This window comes from Trachemys scripta, chromosome 9, assembly GCF_013100865.1.
Source record: "Trachemys scripta elegans isolate TJP31775 chromosome 9, CAS_Tse_1.0, whole genome shotgun sequence".
NCBI lineage: Eukaryota > Metazoa > Chordata > Testudines > Emydidae > Trachemys > Trachemys scripta.
The window spans coordinates 5,065,285-5,087,801 of record NC_048306.1 but is presented as its reverse complement, the minus strand read 5'-3'; the positions used below and the strand labels follow the sequence as shown (position 1 = coordinate 5,087,801).

The 22,517-nt window shown below is 42.7% G+C and overlaps 2 protein-coding genes across 2 annotated transcripts in view; both read right to left on the bottom strand.

The window, feature by feature from the left end:
• Positions 1-1,407: 1,407 nt before the first annotated feature.
• Positions 1,408-21,110, bottom strand: LOC117883419 (adhesion G-protein coupled receptor G4-like). The gene is made up of 10 exons (XM_034782700.1): positions 20,993-21,110; positions 19,483-19,528; positions 16,445-16,548; positions 14,286-14,407; positions 10,554-10,822; positions 9,049-9,145; positions 7,487-7,776; positions 6,458-6,559; positions 2,917-3,087; positions 1,408-2,000 (listed from the first exon to the last, which is right to left on the bottom strand). The coding sequence occupies exons 1-10, from the start codon at positions 21,092-21,094 to the stop codon at positions 1,951-1,953; spliced, it is 1,353 nt and encodes a 450-aa protein (XP_034638591.1). The 5' UTR covers positions 21,095-21,110; the 3' UTR covers positions 1,408-1,950.
• Positions 21,111-21,796: 686 nt separating this feature from the next.
• The window catches only part of LOC117882878 (adhesion G-protein coupled receptor G4-like), a 44,587-nt gene continuing 43,866 nt past the window's right edge, over positions 21,797-22,517 (bottom strand). Inside the window, exon 12 of the mRNA XM_034781743.1 lies at positions 21,797-21,836. Coding sequence (XP_034637634.1) covers positions 21,797-21,836 — 40 coding nt within the window. The remainder of the gene's footprint in view (positions 21,837-22,517) is intronic.

The following is a 22,517-nucleotide window of genomic DNA, read 5'->3' as shown; positions in this document are numbered from 1 at the left end:
GTACTGCAGAATGCCTAGTGCCACTCAAAGCACCTACTCCTTGTAATTGTACAGGACCATAGAATTCATAGGTTCAGTGAAAAACAGTGTAATAATTATAAAGTACAGCAAGCACCACAGAATTCATAGGTGCATTAAAAGATAGTGTGGTATTCTTGCATGTACACCAAGCACTCCACAGTTCCTAACCACCCTCAAAACTACAGGGCCAGGCAGAGCACGCTCTACCATACCACATTACTGGGGCTGGTGGTTAAGGTGCTTCTCTAGGCCACCCTCAGCCACATAATGTCCACTGTATCTGGCTGTTCCAACTCACCAAACAGCTGCTCCACCTTCACCCCAGCAGAAACTTTTCTACCTTTGTCTCACAGATACCATGTAGGACACAGCAGGCAGCTGTAACCATTGAGATATTTTTCTCTCTCAATCCAGTCTTGTGAGTAAACAATGCCAGCATCCCAGCTGTCATTCTGCACCTGCAAAGCCATCTTTTCTTGATTCTGTCAAGGTTGCTGGTGTATAGTTTCATGAGCAAGGCGTACGTTGGGTCCAGCCAAGATCACTACTCGCATTTCACCATTGCCAGTAGTAATCCATCGGTCAGGAAAGAATGTCCCTGCTTGCAAGTGTCAGCGCAGTCCTGTGTTCTTAAAGATACGAGTGTCATACACTTTCCCTTAACAGCCCACGTGATATCCGTGAAGCGTCTCCCATGATCCACCAACACTTGCATAATCATATCAAAATAGCCCTTTCTGTTGATGTACTCTGTGGCAAGATGGACTGGTGCCAAATAGGGATGTGCGGGCTGGTTGTCACCCCAACAGGGCCGCCCGGGGGGGGGGGGGGGGCAAGTGGGGCAATTTGTCCCACGAGAGTTTTTCGGGGCCCCTGGAGCGGGGTCCTTCACTCGCTCTGGGGGCCCCGGAAACTCTTGCGGGACCCAAGCCCCCGGAGCCTCTTCCGCTCCGGGTCTTCGGCGGCAATTCGGCTGCGGGGGGGTCCTTCCGCCCTGGAACCCGCCACCGAAGACCCCAGACCCCCTGAATCCTCTGGGCGGCCCTGCACCCCAACACAGGTCAGAAACCCCATAGCTCCAAGTCCATCCATGCACATTGCCAAGACAGTCCTGCATAACAGGAGATGATTAATGGCCCTGCACACTTGCATGGCAACAGCCCTCACTGGATTTTCCAACTCCAAAATGATTTTCCACTGACCAGTAGCAATCTGGCATTGCAGGCTTCCAGAGTGCAATTGCCACTCACGTCTCAGCATGCGTGTGAGCAATATACTAACTGCAGCGGCTTTACACTGATCTAACTTACATCGACCAAAGTATATAGTGTAGACATGGCCTCACAATCCATAAGGTTTGCCGCTCCCTAAAAATGAGACATTTTTATACATCCAGGGTTATTGTTTCATGCTCTTCTTACTGGGAAACTCCAAGCCTATGTTTTTTACCAGTTCTGCATTTTATTAATTGTAAGTTAAGTATAGCTTTTGGATCCGAAAATGGTTTGATATGCTGATGCTAATTAACAATTAAATCAGACAGTTACAAAAATCATTAATGGATCTTTGTGTCACATACATCATCATTCAGCAGCATTCCATTATGAAATCAAGACTTAACATCAGGGGCTTGATACTGCAACCACCACACACACGAGAGGGCCAAATTCTCCCCACATGTGCAGGAATGCAACCCCTTGAAGCCAAAAGGGTTGCATGAGCAGGACTTTAGCCCTATAACAATCTTCAGAATGCTTATTTTATAATTAAATAAATACTAGGATAAACATTTATTTGTACAGGCCACAAAATAGACAGTCTTCAGCTAAGCAGAAAAAAATAGGTTGGGTATCACTGCAAAAACTTAGTTTTCTGTGTACTGTGCAGTTATATATCCACAGGTGATATTCTTCTTGCCCGAGGATGTTTTCACTGATAAGCAGATGGAGTTACAGAGCCCGGGTTGTATTGCACCTCAGCTAGGCAAAATGAATAAAGGATCATTTTCAGTAACCATGGTTTGATTCCCTTGTTTACATGTTTAAAAATACAGATTTCTATGTAATGCTCTCATTACAACAAACCTTTCCAAATAAGAGGGAGAACAGAATATCACTATGCTTTAACTTCCTTGGGAGAGAAAGAAAGTAGGCCTGTTTCAAAAATGATGAATGATTTTGCATGCCAAACGTTAGACTCCTTTTCTGGAGTGTGAGTGCTTAGCACTTTCTGAAAATCAGACCCCTTTAAGGTGTAACTCTCCTGCTGGGATTCTTTTGGGTTGAAGATGCCCCTAATTGGCATAGAGCTGGCAAAGCTCACTCCTGTGCAACCCCCAGTATATGTAACGTGTTGGGAATGGAAGGGGGCGAACCCAGAGTAGAATTCACTTCTGCAATTTCTTGAGGACTCTTGTCAGATGGCATAAATTAGAATAGCCCCCGTCTGTACTTAGCGGTAAGTCTGAGTAGAGACTCAGGAAGCCATAGCCAGCTCTTTGGTAACCTTCCAACTCTGCTGTGCCTAGCAGAAGCTGGCTGTAACAGAACCCCTAGCCTGAAGTCTGAGTCTGACATAGACACAGTAGCAACATTTTTCTATTTCCACAGCTTGGGCTTGTTACATTCTGATTTTATAAAAATCATAGAATATCAGGGTTGGAAGGGACCTCAGGAGGTCATCTAGTCCAACCCCCTGCTCAAAGCAGGACCAATCCCCAACTAAATCATCCCAGCCAGGGCTTTGTCAAGCCTGACCTTAAAAACCTCTAAGGAAGGAGATTCCACCACCTCCCTAGGTAACCCATTCCAGTGCTTCACCACCCTCCTAGTGAAAAAGTTTTTCCTAATATCCAACCTAAACCTCCCCCAAAGGTGCACATTACTTTCCTTTTACCTGCTCTCAAGTCCATATCCAAAGATGTCTCCGGTAAGGAGCCTGAACCATTGGAAGTTGAGCTTGTTGCATTAGACTTCAGAGACTTGGTTGATTTCAAAGAATGCGATGATAGTTTATGCTCTAAATTTCTTGGTTTATATCCAGCAGATGTTCCTGCCCTGCTCCAATCTGAAATTATAGAGTGGTGAGTTTGGGAATAAAAGGACATATAAGAGATAATATTTTGGGTGCAGTTAGTTAGGTCACTATATCATGAGATGCAGCTGATTACTCCATGGCACTCTGAGTGGTTTCCTGAGGTAGCAGAGTTTGGAAATAGGTACTGTGTAATACACTCACAACTACACTACACAGGAATCAATCTCTGTACATTGGGGAAATGTTTCCAGTACTATATAACATATATACTAATTCTCCTGAGTGGGTCTCTGGTGGAGACATATATTACAGTTTGGTCACTCTGGGCTGGAGTTTTGTTGGCATTTATTGCAGACAGAAATGATCTTGCGTTGATAAACCTGATTTTGAAGTGTAAGCAACCCAAAAGATGTAATTGTCCCATTGCTTTCTTGTGTTCTTCTAGGTATATTTCATTAGACGCTCCTCCATAGACTGTCTCTTTGGTGAATTATTTGCATAACTATAAAATAAAATTTCCTCTCTGTGTTCTTTTTTAAACACTATTTATAATATACTGTGATGCATGTAAGAACATTTGCAACACACTTTCCTCTTCTGCCTTTATTCCTTTCGGTGTGTTAGCCCTCCTGTTGTAAATCTTCAAATATGTCTATTACATCTGTCTATGTTCTGAGTGTTAATATATAATCACACACCCAAGGCTACATTGTGCCTAGCCAAAAAAAAACAAAAAAAAAAGTGACATTAATCTTGAGAAAGATTTCAATAAAATGAGAAATAAAATTTCATAGATTGAAAGATCAGAAGGAACCATTGTGATCATCTAGTTTGACCTGTATAACACAGGCTATAGAACTTTCCCAAAATACTTCCTGGAGCAGATCTTTTATTAATCCCTAAATGCATGACCTTGCACTTTTCACTATTAAATGTCATCCTATTACTTTTACTCCAGTTTACAAGGTCATCCAGATCTTCCTGTATGATATCCCGGTCCTTCTCTGTATTGGCAATACCTCCCAGCTTTGTGTCATCCACAAACTTTATTAGCACATTCCCACTTTTTGTGCCAAGGTCAGTAATAAAAAGATTAAATAAAATTGGTCCCAAAACTGATCCCTGAGGAACTCCACTAGTAACCTCCCTCCAGCCTGACAGTTCACCTTTCAGTATGACCTGTTGTAGTCTCCCCTTTAACCGGTTCCTTATCCACCTTTCAGTTTTCATATTGATCCCTAACTTTTCCAGTTTAGCTAATAATTCCTCATGTGGAACTGTATCAAATGCCTTACTGAAATTGAGGTAAATTAGATCCACTGCATTTCCTTTGTCTTAAAAATCTGTTACCTTCTCAAAGAAGGAGATCAGGTTGTTTTGGCATGATCTACCTTTTGTAAAACCATGTTGTATTTTGTCCCAATTACCATTGATCTCAATGTCCTTAACTACTTTCTCCTTCAAAAAATTTTCCAAGACCTTGCATACTCCAGATGTCAAACTAACAGGCCTGTAGTTACCCGGATCACTTTTTTTTCCTTTCTTAAAAATAGGAACTGTGTTAGCAATTCTCCGATCATATGGTACAACCCCTGAGTTTACAGATTCATTAAAAATTCTTGCTAATGGGCTTGCAATTTCATGTGCCAGTTCCTTTAATATTCTTGGATGAAGATGATCTGTGCCCCCCGATTTAGTCCCATTAAGCTGTTCAAGTTTGGCTTCTACCTTGCATATGGTAATATCTACCTCCATATCCTCATTCCCATTTGTCACCCTACCATTATCCCAGAGCACCTCATTAGTCTCATTAAAGACTGAGGCAACGTATTTGTTTAGATATTGGGCCATGCCTAGATTATCCTTAACCGCCTCTCCAACCTCAGTGTTTAGCGGTCCCACTTCTTCCTTCTTTGTTTTCTTCTTATTTACATGGCTATAGAATCTTTTACTATTGGTTTTAATTCCCTTTGCAAGGTCCAACTCTACATGGCTTTTGGCTTTTCTCACTTTATCTCTACACATTCTGACCTCAATAAGGTAGCTTTCCTTGCTGATCCCTCCCATCTTCCACTCCTTGTAGGCTTTCTGCTTTTTCCTAATCACCTCTCTGAGATGCTTGCTCATCTAGCTTGGTCTACAACTCCTGCCTCCTCACCACACACTGTCCCAGAGAGGAGCAGAAGAGAAGTCCTCCAAGCGGCTAAGAGTGGCTGCAGCAGAAGCAGCCAATTAGAGGGGCTGCAGGAATGGCCAATCAGGGGCCAGGAGGGCCATATAAAAAGGAGCAGCAGAGACCGATTCAGTCAGTTACTGCCTGGAGCTGGAAGAGAGAGTTCCTGGCTGGCTGAAAGTACCGTAGGAACAGCCACAGACAGCTCAGTCTGGGCAGGGTCCAGGGGAACTAAGATGGAGCTCCTGGCTGGCTGCTGGGATGGAGCCCAGGGAGGGCTGCAGGAAATCAGTGCCCCCAGGGAGGAAGCCCTGGGGGTACAGCCCCAGAGTAGGGTCAAAAGAGGGTAAACCCCTGGAAGAGGTTTGTTCTGTTCCACTTACAGACAGTGTGTGTGACTTCTCTGGAAGGCTGAACCACTGAAGACCTGCCAAAGAAGCCATTAACCAAGGGGAGAGCTTGTGAGAGGTGGTGGGTACCACCCCATTATCACAAACTGAGAAACTGCAAGCACGTGCACCTGACCAGAGGGGCACTTGTGAGAGGTGGTGCTGACCCCATTACACAGCCTTTAAAAATATGCCGAAGATTTTTGCATGCTCAAAATTTCAGATTTGTATAAGCAAACTGCATTTGCTGTAATTATTGAATTCTGTATAAAAATACCATCTGTACATGCAATAAACCATTGCAGCTGCAGTTTCAGAGGTGAGGCTGAAGCTGTTTTGTAAATCTGTCCTGTATCTATATGCTGTCACCCCGTCACCACATTAGCTATTGACTCTATTAATCAAGGTCCAATCTATGAAGAATTCATGGAGGAACGTTAAAACCTAACACTTTTCCACTGTAGCAAGGGAATTGTGGAAAACCTGTACATTGGGACACCTCACCTTTCTGGTGTAGAATGGATGTGACATCAGTGGCAGGCCTTGTAAGGGGTGTATTTGTAAAGCATTTTGAGAACCTTCGATGGCAAGTGCCACAGAAGTGCAGTATATAAAGACAGCAACACTAAGCACTTTCATATTCAAGTCAATTCAGATATTTTAGGAGAAATTATTAGGTAAAAATATACTGCAATTGATCCTTCACTGTAGCTTACTCAATCTTAAATGCCAGAATAGGAGCAGTACTTTTGTGACACAAAAGCATTTCCATTTTAATTCTTATGCCATTAATAGCTTAAAAATGAGTCAAGCAAAACAATAAACCTAAGTGTCTTACCAGAATAATTATTGAGCCGAAACTTCCCCCAGCAAAAGTGCACTTGGCACTGCTTCCTCACTGTCTCTTTCATCAGGCAATGATATACAAAGATAAAAAGCCCTAAAAGAAGAAGGAACACAAAATCAGTATTTTTCATATTGATTCCCCAGCCTCCTGCCTCATTTCTGAAGCTTTCATGCTCTCTTCAATCACAGACATATCATATACAGCACAGAGTTTGGCTAGTGGGCCTTGCCCACATGTTCAAGGTCTAACTGATTCTCTGTATTTAGGGTTGTGAAGGAATTTTCCCTCAAGTCAGACTGGCAGAGACCCTCTGCAGCATGGGGCACTTGCTTGTTTGAACTAGAGTAAATGGCTGATTCTCTGTAACTTGAAGTCTTTAAATCAAGATTTGAGGACTTAGTAACTCAGCCAGAGGTTATGGGCCTATTGCAGAAGTGGATGTGTGAGGTTCTCTGGCCTACGATGTGCAGGAAGTCAGACTAGATGATCATGATGGTACCTTCTGGCCTTAAAGTCTATGAATCTTTGAGAGAGGCAGATCCACAGCCTATATTATATTAGCACAGAACTTATTGAGGGCTCTTCTTCTCTTCCTTAATGCCCATGAGTTAACAGATTACTAAAAGAGTCCCCGTCTGATTTGATATTAGGGCAGACATTCTTGGCAATCTGCTAGTCACTGCAAAATCCAAGCATGCATTTCTATGCCCAGATGAAATGGATTGTGTCTGTGTCCCTGAAAAGGGCATAGATTGGGACCTGTATTTCAAAGGCATTACCACAAGTCCTTACATACTAGTATTGAATTGTGGCAGTGATATATAAAGTTCAGGATGATATCTCACTAACTCAAAAGGATTTTTATTATTAAACTCTCCAAACTTCCAAATGATACAAACAAAACTACTTAACCACCCCAGTTTGGGTTGGTAAGATGACAATCTGAATGTATTTATATATCACACCCATAAACTGATAAAAATACACCATATTGCTATCAGCATCTCATACAGAAGTTACCTTGCAGTGTGTTACAAATGGTGAAGACATACAAGAAAAAAATCCTTGCTGATCCCCAGGCAAAAAAGGCAAAACCCCAGGTTAAGCCGAGTAAGAATGTCAGGCTGACCGTGCTCCGCAGATCATGGAGAAAGCCCTGCTTCCAGTTCTTGGATTTTATTTGCTGCTTTGATTTCACGATACGAATTTGAAGAAGAACATTGATGAACATCATTATGTTAATCAGAAATATTAAGCAGAAATAGGCGACAACGGAGATGTAAAAGACAACATCATCTTGAATCCAGCAACTACAGGAAAGGGGAAGAACATAGAAAGTTGAAAATAACTAATTAGGGAGCTATTCTGTTATCAATACAGCACGTGGATGGGCATTGGTTAGAATTTCCTCAGATGATGTGTCAGTAGCAGATTCCTGCTTCCCCCTTGCTCCAGTGTGGTAGTAATAGTGCCTCTGATACATAATTCCCTCCCTGTTCTGATCATGAGATGCCATAGCTATGGGCTGCCCCCATCTGGTCAGCTTGTAAATACACAATTTATTATTACTGGAATGGTACCGTCCTAGATAGAGCATGGCAAAAAGCAAGTGGGAGTATTCCTGATGTAAACACTATTTCAGAAGAAAGGCTAAAAGAGTAGCTTATTCTCACTGGAAAAGTAGAAAGGTTGATGTGATCTAACTGAAGAATTCAAAATTACGAGAGGTTTGATAATGACAAAGGAGATACAGGAATGAGAAAAGTTCAAAAACCTGGGGAATTAACATAAGCATGTGGAACACCAGACCAAATTATTTTTATAGAGATTTCACTGAACACATGGAATATGTTTGATGTCTTGATTTACTCCAATCAGCCTTCCAAGAGGACAACTGGGGACAAAAAACCTAATTGGCTTCAAGACTGATCTTGACAAGTTTATGGAGGGGATGGTATGATGAGACTGGCTACATGCCATTGTAGGCAATCTGCAACTGCTAGTAGCAAAAACCCCCAATGGCAGGCGATGGGATACTAGACGGGGAGGACTCTGAGTTACTACAGAGAATTCTTTCCCAAGTGTCTGGCTGTCGGGTCATGCTGACATACTCAAATCCAGCTGATCACTATATTTTGGGTCGGGAAGGATTTTTCTCTGTGTCAGATTGGCAGAGATCATAGGGTTGTTTTGCCTTCCTCTGCAGCATGGGGCAAGAGTCATTTCCAGGTTTCAACTAGTGCAAATGGTGGATTCTCTGTAACTTGAAGTCTTTAAATCATGATTTGAGGACTTCGGTAATTCAGCCAAAAGTTAAGGGTCCTCTATTACAGGAGTGGGTGGGTGAGGTTCTGTGACCTCAGCCTGCAATGCGCAGAAGGGCAGACTACATGGTCATGATGGTCTTTTCTGGCCTTAAGAGTCTATGAGACTATGTTAATGTGTTCCAGAAGCAAAGAGATTCTCCACAAAGAAAGAGGAATTGACACTCAAAGTGGCAAAGTAAAGAGAAGGAGATTAGCATGAACTAGAAGAAATAAAAGGAGACAAGATGTTGGACCAATTCCTTCAAATATACTTACAAAAAAGTGAATGAGTTCCGGTTTTTAGAAACTGATCCGTTGCCATAAAAGTCCACATTTATAATGAGGAGAGTAGCAACTACAACAGCTGGTATCCCTAATAGCAGGGGAGATAAGAGAGAGAGAGAGAGATTTTAAGCCAAAAAAAAAAAAATGGAAATCTGGAAGTGGGAGACATCCAATCTCCTAATCTCTTCTGGGTGTGAGAGTCCATGATTAATAATTACAGCAATGATACAGATGTGTAGGTCAAGGTCTCTTCTCAATAACACACCTGAAGGCTCTGCTGAAATCATGTGCAGCAGAGCAGGATTGTCCCTTTATTTATTTATGTAAACTGCAGATGAGTAGGCATAAAATGTCTTTGTTTGCAAAATGTTTGAGTTCTCAAACATCTCCAGAAGGGATCCACTCTGCTAAAATAATAGCTCAGACACAACCCTTACTAATTATTAGAAACATCATAGAATGGCAAAAGACAAATTTGTAGTAGCACCCTGTGTAACAGTCTAATGAGGTTGACATTTTTCAAACAGTACTTGTTCACAAGTCTTCAGTGCCACTCCTTTCCTGTTTACCATGTTCCTTTCAGCTCCTGTTTTTGTTGTTTGCCAGAAGGGTTGTTACAGACATCACCACTGCTAAGAGCTGTGCCTAAACAAGAGTTCTTGTAAGGGTAATAATCAGCGTAGTTGTGTGCAAAATCTAATGACGAGATGGTGATGTACATGTGGTATTTAAAAATAGTCACTAAGTTTAGCAACTATCCAGGCAGCTCAACAGAACTACAATCATTGCATCAAATTCTGCCCTTTTTTAATGCAAACCTGCTTGTTAGCCCCTTTCTGCCAGTCTTCCCTACTAATGGCTACATGATGCCTTTGGTGCCCAGTTGTTTGGAGGGATGGGGCCATGCTGCTGCCAGAGTCCCCCAAAAATATTCTGAGTGAGACCCAGCATTCACTCACAGGGCTCCCTGGAAGTGCATGTTGGAGTGGCAGCTACAGGACACTGTCCTTGGAGATGGAGAGAGTGATCCCCCTCTACCTGGCCACAGGATGGAGACGGGCCATGGTTCTGCCCCCATGCTGCCTTCATTCAGGCAGCTGGCATGCATAGAATCACTAGGACCCCTCATTGTGAGTGATCCCTGTGCAGGCGCACAAGAGGTTGGGAAAGAAGCTCATTAAGTCCCCTCTCTCTTTGTATATCCATGGAGGGGTCCAATAACAGTCTTGCTCCAGCAAAGCAGGGCTGGGTGATGCCGACCCATGAAGATACTGCCTTGCAGGCACAGTACAGAGCCACATGCCCGTATGCGTGTGCAGAAAAGGAGCGGCAAGGACTATCTGCTACACTCCCATGTCCAGGAGTAGCTGTCAGCAGGACCTGTCTGGGCTAAGGAATCTTTCCTGTACGGGTGCAGTGCATTTTCACATGAGGAAAGCCTACATTAGAGCAGTGTACCAAGCACAGATATCAAGAGAGACAAGCTGCTTACTTACCCCACCCAGCAATGCAGAATTTCAGTATATAGTTTGGAATGTATAGACTGAAGACTTTGATGAAAGCAAAGTACATGTGAAGCGATTCCAGGCCCATCCATGTGAAGGCTGCAAGCAGAAAATAATGAAGGAACACAGCCACTGTGATACACAGGCCATGGTTGTTAAATGACGACAGCCAGGAATTGACCAGGAATACCAGGTTTAGCATCAGCAGTGCAGTGCAGAGATTTAGCAGGATTTTTGAAGGATAATCTCTGCGAAGCTTGCTAAAATAAAAGTGAAAAGAAATGAATTTTTCCAATATTGTCATTGTGCAGTTGCACTTGCTGCCAATTAATGAAAGGTTATCACATTTTGTTCTCTAGCAGGAGGTAATGAAAATGTGTATTCAATAGCCTAAGTGACTTATAACTAAGCTTCATAAAAACTTGTTTTTAATTAAAAACACTCCCCTAGTATCTAACATCAGGGCATACCCTACACACTAATTTATTCCAATAACATAGAATTCAATTCCCTGCTGTTTCCATTCTGCAAAGGCTGAGAATATATATTATCCATGTTCTGGGGAGCATTCTACAATTGGCATGACTGCAGTGAGTGGAAAAGACAAAGAACTTCATTGTCTTACAGCCATAGCCCATGTTTTACTCAATACAATATTATTATTTGTATTATGATAGCACCTAAAGACCCCTCCTGAGATTAGAGCCACATTGCGCTGGCACTATAGAAACACAGAGTAAAAGACACACCTTGCCTCAAAGAATTTATAACCTAAACACAAGACAGACAAAGGATCGGAGAAGGACTGTATAAATAGCTCTGTTGTACAGATGGGGGAACTAAGCCACAGAGAGATTTAGTGACTTGCCCTGAGCTCCCTATTGTGTCCAGGTCTCCTGAGTCCTATTCCAGTGTCTTAAACACAACACCATCCTTCCTCTTTACAAATTTAAAAAGATTTACTTTTTAATCTTTCTATGGGGAAAGAACATGAACCTGTTTAGGTGGTTATGAGGAGTTATCACCTCTTACCACCCATCAAATAGTAAGTATATCCTGCATTGCCATTTTATTCCTTATAACTGTGAGCAGGTAAGAAGTACAAGACCAGATTTTCAGGTGTGTATGTACATTAAAGTGCACACAAAAATGCATGCTCTGTTATTGTGATTATGCACACCAAAAGAATATTTTCAAATGCTAAGCAAAGGATAGTTGTTTAGATGCTTAAATAGGTACTTCTGTGCACAAAAACAGCTAGTTTGCAAGTAGTTATAGTAACTGCAACTGCATGTGCACTTTTCTGGTAATTTGGCCCATAGTGTCTAGTCCAGAAGTGTCAGCTCACCTTTTGTTTGAGAGGTTTACATATACAAACAAATGTACATTGAGGAGAATAAAATAGCAAAAACACAGTGAAGAGAAAAATCTACACATGGAAAGGAACTCCTTGAAACTGAAAGGATTGCAGACAGACTTTTAAATTAGAAAGACAAATAAAAAAATAATGAAAAAGCAAGAAGAAATGGAGGTCTAAAATCTACAATGCTACTATACAATTATGACCTTTTTTTCAGTCTAAATTAATTCTTGTGGTTTTCTACATGTGGAAAGAGCCTGGAATAACAATTGCTGAAGATCTATTGTGCACTAGCTCTCTAGTTAGCGGGGAATAGCTATTATGCTTTAAATTTACACACTAGCTATTTCACAATAACTTCCCTGTGAGTCCCCATGTAGACAAACACTTCTTTCCAAAAGAGTCTCCTATAGTTCTCCATAACTTTGCTTCATCATCATTCAGTTGGTATTTTAGTTCATCAAAATACACAAAACATGTGAGTATTTCTATTCCACCCCGTTGAATATCTTTTCAGCACTCTAAGGGTATGTCTACACTACCCGCCGGATGGGTGGGCAGCGATTGATCCAGCGGGGATTGATTGGGGTGATAAATCGACCCGAGTGCTCTCCTGTCAGTTCCTGTACTCCAGCGCTGCAAGAGGTGCAGGCAGAGTTGACGGGGGAGCGGCAGCAGTCGACTCACCGCGGTGAAGACACCACGGTAAGTCGATCTAAGTACGTCAACTTCAGCTACGTTATTCACATAGCTGAAGTTGCGTAACTTAGATCGATCCCCTCCCCCCCCTCCCCCCGTGTAGATCAGGGCTAAGACACCGCAATGGCAGAGTGATCCCCCTTCCTGGCAGACCGGATACACATTTACACTCAGAGCCCTTTATGTTGCCCTTTGAGAATAAGGCCTCATCGTAAATCTGTCGGACCCCTCATGGAGGATAGCCATTGATGAACCTAGTAGCAAGATGGTCAGAGCTGCAACCCCATGCTCTGGATTTCCTTAGGTCTCTGACTGCCAGATGCTGGGACTGGATGACAGCGGATAGATCACTGGTGATTGCCCTGTTCTGTTCATTCCTTTTGAAGCATCTGGCACTGGCCACTGTCAGAAGAGCGGACACAGTGCTAGATGGACCATTGTCTGACCCAACATAGCCATTCTTACGTTCTCATAATCTGTGCGTACCATTTTTTCAGGATAACATAAGGCCCTACATTATTGGAGACTTTTCCCATACATTTAAAAATCTGTATTGATCAAGGAAAATTATTTCTTTTATTCAGCTTTGTCAGTGCCTATCTCAGGCTGTAGGTGCTTACTGGCCTGTAATTTTCAAAAAGAAGTGGATTCCTATCTTACTTTGGAGTAAATGTGAGCTTCTACTCTGAGAAGTGTCTCTACAAATATCATTGTAGGATTCCATGACTATTGTATCTCAATGATTTCCAAATACTGGATATGTTTAGTTTAAGAATAAAGAGGAGGCTTTTCTAGTTGCAAGCCCTGCAAACTCTTCTGGGTTCTGGAAAATGCTATATTTTTTCCATGTCATGCACCATAACCAGCAGGCCAAATTAGATTCTTGGTTAATCTATGCAACCCTGTTGTCTTCAGATTATGCCATCTGTAAAATCTGAGCAACTCACTGGAATTTAGCAAACAATTCTGTGGATGTTTCACAAAGTGAAGAATAACCCACTTCCTCTCTTTTACCTGTGTTGGCATTACAGTGCAAACAAGGATTACAAGTAGGAAAAACTTATATTTGTTATTCAAGTAAGAAGATATGACTCTAAATAACAGGTGCCATTTTTACCTGTCACTTTCAAGAGGAGATCTACATTTCAAGGCTGTGTTTAATAGGAACGATCTTTTATTTTCTGCCTCCTTTAACACTGCATATAAAGATTGGGACCACCATTGAACATACAAGATATTCTAGCCTCTTGCCATGATACCATATTCAGATGCAAGAAGAATGACAGCATATTAGGAACACAAGAGTTGCCAAATTGGTTTAAAAACAGTGGTTGAATACAGCCCATATCATATCTCCAAGAGTGGCCAGTACCAGATGTTCCAGAGCAAGGTGAAAGAAACACGGCAGTAGGCAGTTTTGGAATAACATGTTCATAGGGGAAATTGCTTCCTAATCTCCATTAGTTGGAAGTTGTCTTATGTCTTGAAGCATGAAATTTTATATCACCACTTTTCCACTGTATGATATTTAAATCATCCTTTCATCATCTTCTTGTGTCTGATTGATCTAGCATCAGTGTTACTGAAAACTCCTGTAGTGACTGTGGAGGTCATTATTGCGTCTGCATGGGGGAAAAAACAATAAAAGAAAGGATTCAACTTACTCAAGAGTTAGGTGCATCACCAGCACTACCCCCAAGCACAGGGCAGAGGCTCCACATCCTGCATAGGTTATCAGAGTTAATATGCGATGATTCACACCATCTGTCTCTCTCCGGGTTAAGTCCTAGGTCAAAATATAAAGAATTCTGGTCATTACTCATAACTGGCCTACGTCATGCAGAAAAAATACAATTGCCTCCTACATTTTCACACTGGGGAAAGAGAGCAGTTTCTATTCATTTTTTTTTCTAAATGTTTTTATTATTTTTACAAACGACTCATTTTAGAATGTAATGAAATACCAAAGACAGGGAAAATATCCAGTATTTAATTGCCAAGAAGTTGCAAAAGCATCATTCTCATTGCCCCTCAGACTTCGATGCAGCTTTTAAAGTAATACAGCAAAAAATATTTAATGGACACGCATTTTGTAGAAGAAACTCTCGTTTGTTAAAATGGGGGTTGTTGAAAGTGGGGAATGGAGACATATGCCAGATGCTTTGAAGTGTGGGAGGATTCACCAAGTCAAAAGTACTTTCAAGAGCCAGGCTGTGAAAAACACTCAGTAAAATGGGCCTCACTCCCATATATTAGTTCCCAATGATGTTTATGACATGAATCTTGTTGCCTGCCATAACCTGCAGCTATATGCTTTATATGTGACTTTTGAACCAAGCAAGAGTAATTTGTTTTCTTTTGTACTGAGAATTGTAGACATCATGCAGTCAAAACAGTTCCCACAGTGTCTGTAACCGGAATGGCAATGGACAACAGTGAGTTTACAATTTGGTTCAGTCCGACTTATTTTATTTAGAACAGGGATTGGCAACCTTTGGCACGCGGCCCACCAGGGTAAGCACTCTGGCGGGCCGGGTCAGTTTGTTTACCTTCCGCGTCTGCAGGTTTGACCGATCGCAGCTCCCACTGGCCCCGGTTCGCTGCTCCAGGCTAATGGGGGTGGCAGGAAGCGGCGCGGGCCAAGGGATGTGCTGGCGGCCGCTTCCCGCAGCCCCCATTGGCCTGGAGCAGCGAACCGCGGCCAGTGGGAGCCGCGATCAGCCGAACCTGCGGACGCGGCAGGTAAACAAACCAGCCCGGCCCGCCAGGGTGCTTACCCTGGCAGGCCTTGTGCCAAAGGTTGCCAATCCCTGATTTAGAAATACAACAAGCTGCATGAAATCTACAACATTCAAATTTTCTTCTTGTAGAAGTAACATTTTTACTACCAGATAGGGCTCTTGCATCTATATTTGAGGAGAGTAATGATGACCTCTAGGGGCCAGTTAGTTTAATCACAGGTGTGTATTTGTGTTTACATTGCACATACCAAAGGGAAATGGACCACGTGTTTTCCCCCATGCAGGTTCTCCTATGTCAGGGTGAGGATATTCTGCTAGTATCTGCTGCCTAGTTTATTCAGAATTCCCCAATCACTTCGCTTTTTGTTGCAACCATTTTCAGTCCTTCATTTGTACATGGTCTGTTTTGATATTAAGGTTTTTGGGGCAGGAATTTTGTTAAAGTACTTAACACACTTTTGGTGCTATGTAAATAATAGATGATAATGCTGATACATTTTTAGATTAAGAGAGTTTAATTAGTGACACTCTCAGGGAAACTGAACACCATTAGTTGCTGTTGGCAGCTAACTAACATTACCATACAACCCAATACAACAGCTAATGCAGTAATATTCATTAGGGAAAATTGTAAAGATGCAATGAAAACTAAGATGCAATGACAACTGGTGTGAAATGAATTTGTACTGAGTGTGCAATTGGACTTCAGTTTCTTTTTTAATTTAAAAATTACTTTTATTTGCTTTCTTTATTAGTACACCTCTACCCCGATATAATGCTGTCCTTGGAGCCAAAAAAATCTTACTGCGTTATAGGTGAAACCGCATTATATCGAACTTGCTTTGATCCGCTGGAGTGCGAAGTTCCCCCCACCCCACCCCCCCGAGCACTGCTTTACCGCGTTATATCCAAATTCGTGTTATATTGGGTCGCGTTATATCGGGGTAGAGGTGTATTACTTCCAGCAAAATACAGTTCGCTCTCTAAAAGCTAATTTGAAACTAAGATGTCTCCCACAAGTCCAGTGATGACTTGGTGTAGTGCCATCAGTGTCTTCCGGAGATGATTCATGGAGTACTTACCAGCAACACTCCAAAATGGGTAAGATGGTTACAATGACAGATTGTGTAATACATATTTCTGTGTTTCACTTCACACCCTGATGTATTCCAGCCACCCAGTCCATCTGTACAATACAGAAAGGGATTTTTAACTAGTTAGTCATATCCAGTAATTTATAGCTCTGAAAAATGCAGGAGGTGTGATTATGAGCTCAAGTTAGTACAGATCGCAGGGTCAGCTAACAGCACACATGGATGAGATTTCACACAAGAACACGTTTGAATTGCTGTTGGAGATTAGAATCTCTAAACTTGTACGGCTGAAACTTGGGGAATGAAGAAATATTTCTAGTACTACATATTTATAGTGAGAGAGAGAGGTTGGCTAGATTACATCTAAGGAGGTGGGGACACGGTAAGTATTTGAAAGGTGGGGAGGAACAGTTTAGGTCTGGGGAGTCAAACATTCTCCTTGGAGACCAGATCTCTCCTGGTGTGACTTATTTATAACTATTTATGTGGCTGGTATCACATATTCAGAATCTAAACTATCAGTTAAAAGAAGAAGAAATTTCTAGCATTAGCTCCCAAATGCGAGCTGATTGTAAATCAGTACACTGGTGTCTTCCTGAATCTGCAGAAAGTGTGGGCCAAATTCCATGCTCAGCTACACTAGAATGACACCATTAACTTAATGGGGTAACTCTGAGAAGAATGTTGATCTTTTATTGCAAAACCATGATATGTAAAACTTCTTAGGGGGAAAGAAGTGATCTCCCCGGAACTCCCAATCTCCCCTTTATTTGCCCCCCCCCCCCCTTCAAGGGCCCTATTTTGTACCAGCCTACCCTTCCAGATAGAGATGAATGGCTGAAGGGGCTCACTGGAGACTGACATGAAGCAACCCCTCCCCCTTCTGAAGCATTTTGGAGCTCTTTTAGTATTGTTTGCAGTACAAGGTTATGTCTACACTAGCACTTTTGTTGGTCGGGTATAAAAAAACCACCCCCCTGACTGACAGAAGCTTCACTGACAAAAGGGCTGGTGTGGATAACCTATATCACTCGTTGGGAGGAGAGCTCTCTCCTTTCGGCATAGCCAGCTACATAAGAGACCTTACGGCGACACAGGTCCGGTGTTGACATAGCTAGGGTGACCAGATTGCAGCTGTGAAAAAACGGGATGGGAGGTGGGGGGTAACAGGTGCCTATATAAGAAAAAGTCCCAAAAAACAGGACTGTCCCTTTAAAAATGAGACATCTGGTCACCCTAGACATAACCTAACTCTAATTTTTTGTTAGCTCCATCCTGACACACTCAATAGATTTAAGTACATCGACAGTGATTTTCTGCCATTTCTAACTAGGAGATCAGCTAGTCCTTCCCGTGAGCATTTCATGGGTTTGGGGAGGGAAGTACTTTTGTTACTGGGAGCTGTTTTATCTTACCAGAAAGTGTTAGTTATACTGCTGGTCCACATTAAAATCAGAACACAAATAAGATGGGCTAACCCCAAATCCTGGATCCTGTCACCCATGAGTTCTGAGAACTTTCAGATTTGAACCCTGATCCAAATTCCATGACAGGCCCCTTTATTTATAATGGGCCAAACCAAAACCTTGGATCCAGACACTCCTGCAAATTCAGAATCCTAATCCAAATTTTGTGGTTTGAGCCTACACCAGCTCTGATTCTCCACTGACCCTAGTATTATACCTGTGTAGCTACATTGCAGTCAACAGTTACTCCTGATTTGCACCAGTGCAGAATTAGCCCCAACATGAATACTCAGCAACCTTCGGTAGCATTTTCAATAAGGATAACCTGTCCAACCCCATTCCTGTTTAATGAGCTAGAGCTATGAACAGCACCTCCTTATGCTAACCATACTCCACTGAATGAGTCCTGGTCACTTGCATGTCCCAGGTGAAGATGATTATAATAATACTGTGTGTGTCTAAAGCACTTTCTAGCTGAATATCTTATTGTTCCTTAACAACCATTAATGAATTAGGTCTCACAACACTACTGTGAGGGAGGAAATTGTTATCCCCATTTTACAAGTGGATGAGTGTCAGAATCAGGAACAGAAAACCCAGGTCTGTTGGTCTTATGCATTTATAATACAGTGATTACTACAGTATCTATATCCTGACTCCCAATCTTGTGCCTAGCCTGCCCAGAGGGGGTTTATTATTCATGTCTGCTCATCATACCTACTTATTAAACATTTGAAGCTTAAATTGATCAAATCAATGTTATTCTTAGTTAAATTTAGTTTTAGATTTACTTTTACTCTGCTTTTAGCTTAGTTTTACTTTTCACCATTTGTGTTGATGCCTCATTACAAGTACTGCTAGATGACCACCCCTCAGTTATAACACTGACTATATTGGTTGTCATAGAATGGCTGGCCCCTTGAGGGAAGATGGAACCCAGCCCATCTGTGACAAGCATAACCTGTCTCCCCAGGTGCAGAAAATGGGTAACATAACTCAATTAGGCCTCTGATAAAGGAGAGGATTGGGTAAAAAGAGTCTGGAAAAGGCAGATGCCTGTCACAGTCCCTCGGGAAGGGAGTTACTGAAAGAAGCTGCTGGGGAAAAGAAGTCTATGAACCACAGTCCCAGGAAGGGACTAGGTTTGAGTGGTGAGTTATGGACTGGGGAGGCCAGAACATAAAGCCACAGTCCTAGGAAGGTGGACTGTGCAAGCCTCACCCTGAGGGGTGTGCAGAAGTGAATGTTTGTGAATGCTAAATGATATTGAATAAGTTAGACCCTAGAAGAGGAGAAACTATTGTTTCAAAGAGTTTGGCTGTGATTGGATTATTCTTGGGGAACTCAGAGAAACTGAGGAAGCGTGTCTGTGGGCCACGCCAGGCCATGAGACCTGGGATGGCATGTGCCCACTGGTGTAGACTTCAGTAAGAAGCACCTATCCTGGATGCATTTGACCTGAACTACAGACATCAGCATTTGTGACGCCACATTAGGTAGCCAAGGGCATCATCAGGATGGTGATGGCTAAAATATGGCGCCCTTGTAAATAGTACTTACTGTTCTTCATAAAGTCCCAAAACACACAGTGCTCTGTAGATTTGTTCTGAAAGAAAGGAAAATGAGTGCTGTGACATTGCTGTACACTCCCTTTAATGTCTGCTCTTTAACTCTGACTATATGAGAAGTGATCAATCCTAATTTGTTTTCCACTCTGAGGGGCAAAAACTGGGTTTGGCAAAGACTTCTGCTTGGTTCAACAACAGCTACATGGCCAGTTGGAGTGCAAGCTTCCTCCATGTTGCCCTGTTAATGTGTCTCAAGTCTGACTTAAGTATCCCATCTAGAAATAGAAGTGGAGTTCAGTCTGTTCTCATTCACACCTGGGTCTCTGCTGAGACCATGAGCAAGGTTACCAAATGTACAGGTGGTTTTTGGGATGTGCAAACTCCTGTCCACTGAGAGCTGGACTTAAGAGTACCAGCAATTTCACATGTGCCATCCAAAAGCTCTCAGGTGGTAACAACTTTTACTGCCGACCTGGGCTAGATTAGAAGGGGCATCCTAGAGATCAGTGGTTTTCCCATTACCAGTTTCCTAGATCATCCCAACCTCCCATCAGTATGTTTATCTTATTCTGTAAGAGTTAGGCTATGTCTACACTAGGGACCTTACAGCGGCACAACAGGACCTGGACCAGTAGACCAGCTTGGTCACGCACTTGCTGTGGCAGGTCACCTACCTATTCTGTGTCTCAGCTTTCCATCTGTCAAGTGATGGGAAGTGTCAAGTACCCACCCACCCTTGGGAAGTCCATGGAGAGGTATGGATGGAAAGCACAATATAAGTATTATTACCAAAGCTTTGTGCAGAAGGAGGGGTGAATTTCACCCTAAATGTTAATATGCAGTATTTCTAGGTAGCGCCTGAAGGATGTAAGAAGAAACAAAGTGCTTTCCTCTGCCTTTCTGCCCTTACAATACTCCAAAAAGTTGTTTCTGATTAATACGATCGGCAATAAAAAGCAGGCTCCTCTCTGAAACTGTGTGTGTTTTCATGTGCTCTTTGTAACAAAAGGACACAACAAAATTTTAGCCAAGGGCTTAATAATTGAAAAGTACAATCAGTATACTGTGGGCCACTTCTTGCACTTCTGCAGATCAAGTCTTATTTCTGCATGCCAGCACCCAGACTGGGTGTAGCATTTTTGTGTTTGTGTTGCTGTTCCTTTGCACTATCTAAGTGCTGAATTATAGTTTCAATTAATAGGCATTGGGGGTGGGGTGAATCAACTTCTGTTGATTTCCCTGAAATCAAGGTAAAAGAGGGAGTGCCCCTTTCTGCCAGCTAGAGATTTGCGAAGGGAATACATGCTTAGGTAATTTGTGTGAATTAAACAGACAGCCTGAAATCTGTTTGAACTGTTAGTCTTGCCGTTGACCTGCAAAGATTAGTTCAGTAGGAAGAACGTTTCAAGTGGACAACAAGACAGGTAATCCTATTTTAAGGATGAACAGAGATGAAATTGATTTTAATTGAAGAGGCCTGTGATTAAATAAAAATGCCGTACCCTATTTGGTTTTATATGCTGTAGGATAATATTCACTGGCTCACTGAGGTGGTGAATTGATACATTTTCAATGCTGGCACTCACAACATAGGTGTTCAACATTTTATCCCCGAGACTGTTATCCTGTAATGGAAATGTACAGAAAATAAGAGTTTGGGTTATTCAGGCTACTGGGATTCCAACTGTTTGCTATCTGGTTTGTTTGAAAATTGTTTATTAGAATCAATGAGAGGAACACCTTGGAATGCCTGATTTAATTCAGATTCCCACTATTTATTTAGGAAATGTAGTTAGTGGGAAATTCAGGGACAAACTCTCTCCTAATTAGCAAAGGTGAAATATAGCTGCAACCACCTTGACTGGACCAGGAGAGTTTCACAACCATTTCCCTACAACAAGGCAGTCAGTGGCATACAGGGCCGGCTCCAGGCACCAGCGCAGCAAGCTGGTGTTTGGGGCGGCCCAGGGAAGGGGGCGGCGCGTCCAGGTCTTCGGCGGCGGATCCATCAGTCCCTCTCAGAGAGAAGGACCAGCCGCCAAATTGCCGCCGAAGAATGAAGTAGCACGGTAGAGCAGCCGCCGAAGTGCCGCTGATCGCGGATTTTTTTTTTTTTTTTCCCCTCTCTTCGCCGCTTGGGGCGGCAAAAAAGCTGGAGCCAGCCCTGGAGGCATATGACTTAAAATGTTAGGCATGAAGCCCAACACATTGTGAGCCCTTCAAGGCAGAGACCATGCCGCCTTGTATGTGCAGAGGCAATACTTTGTACACTGAGTGCTACCATAATATAAATAAAATACTATCTATCAAGGCTTTTCTAGTGTGCCCATCTTTATAGTATCTGGACTGCAACAAAATTCCAAAAAGCAACAGAACAGTCTGCAAGACTGCATAGCATTGTTGCTATTATTTTTAATGATAATTTGACAGGTATTATGCATGTTCCATAAGAAACAGTAAATTATACTGAAGAAGAGAGATTAGGTTGTGTTCTGATTATTTTGTGAAATAAAAGAGTTGGGATAACGCCAAATAGGCAAGATGAAAATTATTCAAATCTCTGTAGACAATGATCAGAGAAGCCTAGAAACACAGAAGACCAGTTAGGCCCTCCAGTATGCTCCCCACAGATGCAAGGTTGCACCTTACCCCACATTTATTAGTGCAGGGTCCACTCTAGTTTTAATTGTGCCCAGCAATGCAGCTTCCTCTAGCTCAGGGGTTGGCAACGCGGCAGGTTCGGCCGATCGCGGCCCCCACTCGCCACGGTTCGTCGTCCCGGGCCGGTGGGGGCGGCGAGAAGCCACGGCCAGCACATCACTTGCCCGCGCCGCTTCTCGCTGCCCCCATTGGCCCGGGACGGCGAACCGCGGCGAGTGGGGGCTGTGATCGGCCAAACCTGCCGCGTCAGCAGGTAAATAAACTGGCCCGGCCCGTCAGGATGCTTACCCTGGCGAGCCTTGTGCCAAACGTTGCCGACCCCTGTTCTAGCTAATAGATAACCCTGCCAGGATCCTTTCCCTGCAC